At 39.2% G+C, this 7,500-nt stretch overlaps 2 protein-coding genes across 6 annotated transcripts in view; one reads left to right on the top strand and one right to left on the bottom strand.

Moving 5' to 3' along the window:
* Positions 1-7,272, bottom strand: part of LOC135091987 (solute carrier family 45 member 3-like) — a 29,059-nt gene extending 21,787 nt beyond the window's left edge. The window contains exons 1-4 of one of the 4 annotated variants that reach the window (XM_063990091.1): positions 7,202-7,272; positions 5,829-5,913; positions 4,765-4,867; positions 2,908-3,044 (exon numbers count right to left, since the gene is read on the bottom strand). The gene's annotated coding sequence lies outside the window, so the exon portion shown is untranslated. Of the gene's footprint in view, positions 1-2,907; positions 3,045-4,764; positions 4,868-5,828; positions 5,950-7,201 lie in introns of those variants that run through there. The other 3 variants (XM_063990092.1, XM_063990090.1, XM_063990093.1) reach the window with 3 other exon arrangements.
* LOC135091989 (uncharacterized) overlaps positions 6,743-7,500 on the top strand; it is a 15,234-nt gene continuing 14,476 nt past the window's right edge. For both annotated transcript variants that reach the window (XM_063990098.1, XM_063990096.1), the window contains exon 1: positions 6,743-6,844. In XM_063990098.1, coding sequence (XP_063846168.1) covers positions 6,758-6,844 — 87 coding nt within the window. In that variant the 5' untranslated portion in view covers positions 6,743-6,757. The remainder of the gene's footprint in view (positions 6,845-7,500) is intronic.

Here is a 7,500-nt window from a genome sequence, read left to right as displayed (position 1 = left end):
TTGGTTTGTTTGTCAATATAATTTTACATGTGGTCTGTTTTATTTATTCTTTTTTTTTATTTTTTAGGTATGTTGATATATTGGCAGGTACGTTGTGTGTCTTCTGTTCCATTTAATATTACTGTTTTGTTAATTTGTTGGTGTCTCTGTCTGCCTGCCTGTCTGTCTGTCTTTTATATCTAACACCTCACTCGTTCTTTTATCTATTCTTCCTTTTTCCTTTTCTTTCTGTGGGAGAGGCAATTTGCAGCCTTTCCCCTTTTTCTTTAATTTGTTTTCCTACTTTCGTCTATCTCCCTTATACACAGACAAAGCAAAAGAAAAAAGAAAAGATTGAACATTCCCTCTCACTTCTACTCTTCCTCTTACACCAGCTCTCTCCCCCTTCCTCCCTTCCTCCTTCACCCATCAGTCATGCTAATATTACAATCCCTCCCTCCTGACACAACTCAAGTCATAGGAAGGAGGCAATACTGAAGCAGGCAGGGAGTTTAATTATCTTGAAACCTCCCTTCTGACACAGTTTAAGTCATAGGCAGGGAGAAATACAGAAGCTGCCAGGGAGTTCCAGAGTTTACCAGATTCTTACACCTTTACTTTCACTATCCCCCCCACCCCTCCCTCACTCTCTCTCTCTCTCTCTGTCTCTCACTCACCACAGACCAGATGCCTATCAGATATCTCATTTCAACTGCTTGGGTCCTTAATTAACCTGTTTCTCACCTTTGCAGCTCAGTAATACATGCCACAAGGGGGCTTTCTGGTATCTTATGTTTGACTAAGTGTGATGAATGGGTGGATAATTATATATAAAGGTAAAAAAGATGAGTTATTTATTTATTTATTTATTTATTGGATTTTGTGTTAGTGAAAAGTGAAGGCTGCAATGTAATTATTTTTGTTGAAGAATAGAGACATAATTACAACTTCCAAATATACTTACTATTACTACTACTAATAATAATAATAATACTGCAACAAGCCTGCCTAATTCTTAACACACACACACACACACACACACACACACACACATTTCCTTCTCCATTAACACAACAATGCCAAGCTTGCAAAACACACAAGGCTGATGACAAAATACAAACACACACACACACACACACACATTCACTGTAAACAACTAAAAGCTTTAATAATTTCTAACAACTGCCGTAAATACATAGATAGGCAAGAATGAGGTGTTGAGGGTGTGCCAGGGGAGATGAGTGTGTGAGGAGGAGGAGGAGGAGGAGGAGGAGGAGGAGGAGGAGGAAGAGGATGGGTATGGAGAGAGGAAGACTAGAGAAGATTTAAGGATGCAGCGGAAGAAGGAATGCTTGTAATGGATGTGGCTGAGGAAGTGGAGTGGAGAATGTCAAGAGTGGAAAGGCTGATGTACTGCGGTGACTCTTAGTGGAAGCCAATGAAGGAAGGGGAAAACCTCAATACAAACACAAACACACAAACACAAACACACTATTCTTATCTGTTAATGAATTGTAAAGTTATATATATTTTTTTTTTTTTCACCTCCGCAGAAACAGAGATGAAAAGAGGGAACATGTTTATTATTGCCCCAACATTCACAAACAAACCATCCCTACTCGGTGTCTAATAATCAAGTTATATTTATTTATTTTTTTCCACCTCCCACACATTCTTCTTTTAACAAATTGACAAGAGGCTTAAACCAGTACATTTTTTTTTTATATTCCTATTAAAAAAAAACCTACACACACAAAATAAAAAAAAACAATAGACAACAAAATTTATCCGACTATATACAAATAACCTACCCTGCTAGTTGAAGAGAGACTATACACATACGAAAAAAAAAACAAGAAAACAGCACATACAACAAAATTTATCCTAATACGTATATAGAAAATGACCTGGCCAGTTTATAGAGGTTAATCTGTCCTAATCACACATAATTTTCATTCCATCACCTGAAAACCTTACTAAAAAAAATCCGTAAGCCACTTGAAAGAAAATGTGCTAGTTAAACCTTCCCAAATGATGTAATGGAACTTTTCTTAAAATTACAGGTTTTTCTTTTTTCTCATATAAACATTCTGAACTACATTGCATTACCGGTAACTCTTCTTTGACCTCCCCTAGGGTTACTATGCCCTTCTACCCCTGCCGCAGTGTTACCATTCCCCTGGATACCCACTTGTTCTACCCAGGGTCACTATGCCCACTGTTATCCCCACTTATTCTATTCCGGTTATCATATCCATCATGCCAACTGGTAAATTTGCAGTTTTGACCAGTACTTCCCCCTCGAACCCCCCACAATAACCTACAGGACCCCCATAAGGTAAACTAACCTAACATTTTTCAGCCTCCTAACCGTGGATGCCTCTCCCCCCATTAAGGTACACTTCTTATTAATTTCCGATAGGGTAAAATAAGGCTAGATGCAAAGGGCTTTAGTAATGTACGGTATATTGGTTGCAACACCATTAAAATCTACCAGTTTATTCTATCCCAGGATCACTTTGCCTCCTGAATGCCCCTTAGTCCTTCCCCAGGGTCACTATAACCCAACCAGCCCTCCTTCATTATCACTGTCCACCTCCTCGGGGTTACCAAGGCCCGTCCACTTCTCACTCAGGGTTATCACAGCTCTTTATCACTCCCACAGTCACCACGCCCCCTGTTATGCCTCCTAGTCCTCCTCAGGGTCACCACGGTTCCTCAGTCCTCCTCTAAGTTACCCCGGGCCCCGCACACCAGAGGGTCACCCAGCCCCCACCCGGGTCTCAAAAAACTAAATCATTAACACTCAAACATTTCAACTCAACATCAATCATCGCCTCTCCGTGCATCAATGTCCCTTGTGTCCCTCCCCCGTGGTGTCTGGGGAGTTGCCGAGCCCCCGGGGGAGGAGTGATGGTGTGGGGTTACCTTAGTTAGTGGGGCAGCTGGAGCAGAGCGACACACATCCACACACTACTGTAGTTATGTCAACACTGAGGTATAACGTTGCCAATAGCAGAGTACTCCAGCTCAGTGCAGAAAAAATTCCCGGTGCATCTAGGGACCTAACAAGGCAAAACTGATTATAAGCTTGTTCTCTCGAGACTGAAAAACAAATTAATAAAAAAAAAGTACCGGAAAAGACAGAAAGGAAAGATAGATACAATATAATCTCTAAAAAACAAAGAATGAGAGAGTGCAAAGAGAGTTTGGGGTCAGTCTAGGGCGTTACTCACTGATAAACACAGAAACAAAGGAGAATAAAGAAAGAGATATTATTGAAGAGGAACTGAAAAAAAAAGCTAAGGAATGCCAGAAAATAAGCAAAAGTATATTACAAAACATATCTTAAATAAATCAAAGAAGTAGAGCTAAAGGAGAGAAGAACAGAAACCAATTGCAGGAGAATATAGAAGACAATATAGAAAGAAAAAATATAGAAGCCTGTGTCAAAAAATTACGAGGCTGTGTAGGGAAGCAAGAGAAAACTGGTTATCAAAAACTAGATGTGAACAAAGCTTATGAAATAGGAAAACAATGGAACTATACGCCACAATAAATTATATTACAAGGAAGCAATAACTTAAACCTTTCCTGGGGTTTCTACTAGGTAAAACACATAGCTACAATACAATTATATTTTTGCAGAATTAAATAGGATCCCCATTCGAGCCTTTGATTCCCTACATCTGGGGAAAATTCCCTATGGTTGGCAACACTTGAACTACTGAGTGAGATGCAAAGTTGCCAAATCCGCGAGACAATGTTACCCTTTAGTGGTAGTAGTACAAGTAGTAATAGCATTGTAACCAATAACACTTCTATGAACAAACTCCAATGTTCTCAGTGATCTGTAATCTCATCCGCTCCCTATTCATATGAAATAAATTATGATGATCACTATTTTTCTCCTATTTCCCTTAATTAATGAAAAGAGGAGGCTCCCTGCACCTGGCAACACTGCTTCTGCTCTCTCCCAGCTGGTTGTGAGTTGGAACTTTTCAAACCTCCTCCTTTTCTCTTTTACTACGCTTCTTTACTTCTCTCCTCTATTGTATTGCTATAAGACTATCTATATCTACGCTGTATGGGTTTATTTCGAAAAGTTATTGGTTATAAGGATGTTATTGCTTTGATTTCTTCCACATCCTCCTCCTTCAATTGTTCTAATCTCTTCTTCTTCCTTGAGTATTACAAAGAAAGAAAGAAGAAAGAGGAATCAGTGCGAGGAAATAAAAAAAAATAAATAAAAATAAAAATATAAATAAATAAATAAATAAATAAATAAAATAAGAAAGCAACCACATAAATAAAGACAAAAGTAAACACCTAAGTTCGAGAGAGAGAGAGAGAGAGAGAGAGAGAGAGAGAGAGAGAGAGAGAGAGAGAGAGAGAGAGAGAGAGAGAGAGAGAGAGATACACACATACATGGACGGATAAGGCCCCTGTACATAGATAGCAGCTGAGGTGGGGTTGAGAAAAACAGGCGGAGACGACTCAGAACGCCTAACGTCACAAGTGTTTAAGCAAGAGAAGAGATGTGAAGTTTGCAATTTATATTATAAGTAAAGAACAGACCGAGGATTTCAGTGTAGAAGAGGGGACAATTAAGAGTCAGTGAAGAGGGGGATGGTTGTCTAGAGGGCTGTGTCGAGTTGATGGATGGAGAAATTGAGTTTTTAAGGCACTGAACAATACTAACTTTACTCGGAAATTTTAAAGAGATAGGAAATGAAACAGTAATGAAAATATATCAAGGTGTAAACAAGGCAGCAAGCAGTTTACCTTGAATCCTTGCCGCCTTCCTCACCACGGAGTCAGCTGGCTAGTCAGGAGCAGCTGCAGGGACACGGTGCTTTCCCCTAACTGACTGGGGCCGGAGGAGGCGCTGGGGAGAGAAGTGAGAGGTCAATTAATACGGTAGACAGGCAAACAGTAGTCATATACAGCTGATTCTGTGTTCACACGCTATATGGATCAACAAATTAAACAAACAATGCAAACAACACAATGCAAACAGTGTAAATAAGGCAAACAATTCAGGTAAACAGTGTGAACAATAAAAATAACACATATATATAATGTAACAACAAACAACACATGCCTAACTCTTCAAATCAACTTTAATTCCTTCTCCTTATATTCAACAGGAGGAGGAGGAGGAGGAGGAGGAAGAGGTTGTGGTGTTTAAGTTCGGTTATTGCGGGGGATAGGGACGTCTGTAGCCAAAACACCCCACAACACACTCACAACACCACAAAATACCGACAAAGCTCACTCAAAAACACCCAAAAACATACTTAGTACATAAAAAATACACCCAAATTATCTAACACCCCCGCAAAATACACCCAAAACCTCTACCACCACCACAAAATACGGCCAAAACACCCAATAAACCCGACTTACACCCAAACTCACCCACAACACTCAAAGTAAACCCAAAACACCCCACAGTACCTCAAAATATCCTCAAACACACCTGAAACACTCCACAACACTCAACACACAAAATATTCCTAAAAAAAACCCTAAAACAAACTTATAACACTCAATATACACCCAAAACACCCCAAAAAACACACTTAAAACACCCCACAACACTCCTAAATACACCTACAACACCCAAAGTATACCAAAAACACACCAAATATTGCAAAGAAAGAAAGGCAGCAACCCCTGCTGTCATCTTAACATTTTCCTGTTTTGCTTCCTCCTCCTCCTCCTCCATTTCTTCTTTCTTCTTCCTCCTCCTCCTCTATTTCTCCTTTCTTTTTCCTCTTACTACTACTGTCTACACACCTGAGTTTAGAAACATCTGGAAACACATGGAAAGCACTGGAATTTACCTTAAATATGGAGGAAGAGAGACTGGAGCAGACAGAGTCCCGGATCCATGATGACGTCACAGCTTGATTGATGACGTCACGCTGGCTTACGTGCGTAACGTATTTAATTTCAAAATTGACCCCTTGAAAAAACGAAGCTAGGCTCGAATGCCTTATATATTCTGACTTGATAATTACTTTAATTATTTTACACAATATGATAACATCTCCTACTTGAGTAGTATTAAAGAAATATCAACATGAAATATGGAAAAAGTGTTGGAACATTTGATACCATTAAAACCATTAAAAAGTCCACACACTTTGACTTTACAGGTGTAAAAACGCTTTAAAAAATCTGAACTATCTTCGCAAACAATAAAAAGTCAACTAGAACCAGAAATAAACAAATAAGATCTAAAAGTGTAAAAAAGTGTTGGAACCTAAACACTATAAAAAAAACATTGGAAACTCCACTCATTTCGACTTAATAGGAACGAAAGATACTTTAAAAAATATGAACTATTTTTTCAAACCATCTAAAGTTAGTTACAAGCTGAAATAGAGAAATAAGAAAACGAAAAATGTCAATATCACAACTTTTAACGGGACAATACATTACTTTAAAGTCCACATATTTAGCTCAACAGAAGCAGGAACATTTAAAAAAAACATAAACGATTTTTTAAAGCAATAAAAACTTCATTATATCCTCAAATAAAAAAGTCACTAGACGGCCTCGGTAAATTTCAACGTAAGAACCGGCTTACATTTACGTTAAAAACTACAGCAAATTCAACATATTAACTTCACAGAAACAAGAAAAACACTTCAAAGGCAACTAAGTAATTTTAGAAACCATGAAAATTTACTATAGAAGCCGAATAAATTAATTAAGAAAAATAGAAAAAATGTTGGAACCGGCAGGACGAGACAGGTAGCAATTCAAAATGGCGGCCCTTCGGGGCGACCTCAGCGGAGAAGCCGATCGCCACCTTGCCTCAATTATTCTTTCGTCACACCAGAACTACATAATGGTGAATATATCTAACCAGCTGATATGAAATCTAGATAGGTGACTCCATTTTGAGACATGTTTGGCTTATAATAAGTGAGAGATGAAGCAAATAATAGCTAATAATACTGACGACTTGCCTCTACCTCAGCTGACGGCTTGTTTACATATTGACGACCCTTCAATATTTGGCTACATTTCCAATTGTTTCTAGACTCAGACGTGAAGAAAGCCTAAAAATAAATGAATAACCCCAAAAAACACTTAAATAACGAATAATAAAACTTAAATAAACGATTGCAAGACCCTACAGGCCGCGGGAGGAGGAGGGTGTCATGGTGAAGGTTGACTGAGGGGAGGCTGGCACTGCTGGACTCACCTTAATTAAATAATCGTGCCTCTCTGGTGGTGCTTGGTGTAGGAAGAACCTGCCGGGGATATGGAAACACTGATCACTAGAGTGTGTGTGGCGAGACTGAACAGTGCCGACCAAAAGACCAAAACACTCCAGCGAGCCTCCATTCCTCCCTCCCTCCCTCCCCAGCGCCACCTACCTCACTCTTCCTCAGCACCCCCCCCCCCCACACACACCCACACACACACACACACACACACACACACACGGACTGCCGCCAAAGTTGACATGTTATCAAATAATATTTCAAATAATATAAATTT

This window comes from Scylla paramamosain, chromosome 39 (genome assembly GCF_035594125.1).
Source record: "Scylla paramamosain isolate STU-SP2022 chromosome 39, ASM3559412v1, whole genome shotgun sequence".
Lineage (NCBI taxonomy): Eukaryota > Metazoa > Arthropoda > Malacostraca > Decapoda > Portunidae > Scylla > Scylla paramamosain.
The sequence above is the reverse complement of the archived record's forward strand: the minus strand, read 5'-3'. Positions and strand labels throughout refer to the sequence as shown.